This window comes from Sinocyclocheilus rhinocerous, unplaced genomic scaffold, assembly GCF_001515625.1.
Source record: "Sinocyclocheilus rhinocerous isolate Xijiao unplaced genomic scaffold, SAMN03320098_v1.1 C35189724, whole genome shotgun sequence".
NCBI classification, from domain to species: domain Eukaryota; kingdom Metazoa; phylum Chordata; class Actinopteri; order Cypriniformes; family Cyprinidae; genus Sinocyclocheilus; species Sinocyclocheilus rhinocerous.
In genome coordinates, this window is record NW_015742408.1 from 1 (window position 1) to 401 (window position 401).

General features: G+C 63.1%; 1 protein-coding gene across 1 annotated transcript; it reads right to left on the reverse strand.

Moving 5' to 3' along the window:
• Positions 1-5: 5 nt before the first annotated feature.
• LOC107734740 (metalloprotease TIKI1-like) lies at positions 6-398 on the reverse strand (the record flags this gene model as incomplete). The annotated part of the gene is made up of 1 exon (XM_016546683.1): positions 6-398. A coding segment is annotated over one exon (393 nt), but the record flags the coding sequence as incomplete, so codon positions are not given.
• Positions 399-401: the final 3 nt, after the last annotated feature.

A 401-nucleotide genomic window follows, 5' to 3' on the forward strand; every position in this document is an offset into this window, starting at 1 on the left:
CTCACCTGAGAGAAGCTGAGTCTGTTCAGAGGATGGCACTGCTCCTCCACCTTCTCCACGGCTCCCGTCCTCTTCCTCATCCTCTGGGCCTCCTGCGCCAGGTACAGGTCCAGCACAGGAACGCCGCGCGTCTTGATGTCGGCCTCGGTCAGAGAGTTGACCATCAGCATCACCCACACGGGCCGCTTGCGCTCCCAGTTCCCGGCGATGGCGTTGAACAGGTAGTCTGCGTACAGGCCCTTGCCCCGCTGCTCCGGCGTCATCCAGGACGGCAGCATGAGCCTGACGTACTCCAGGTGTCTCTTGAGCCGCCGGTAGATGTCTTTGGGCAGCAGGTCCTGCAGGTTCTCTCCCTGCGGCAGCAGCTGGCAGCTGCTCAGAGCGGAGATGGTGTACGGGTC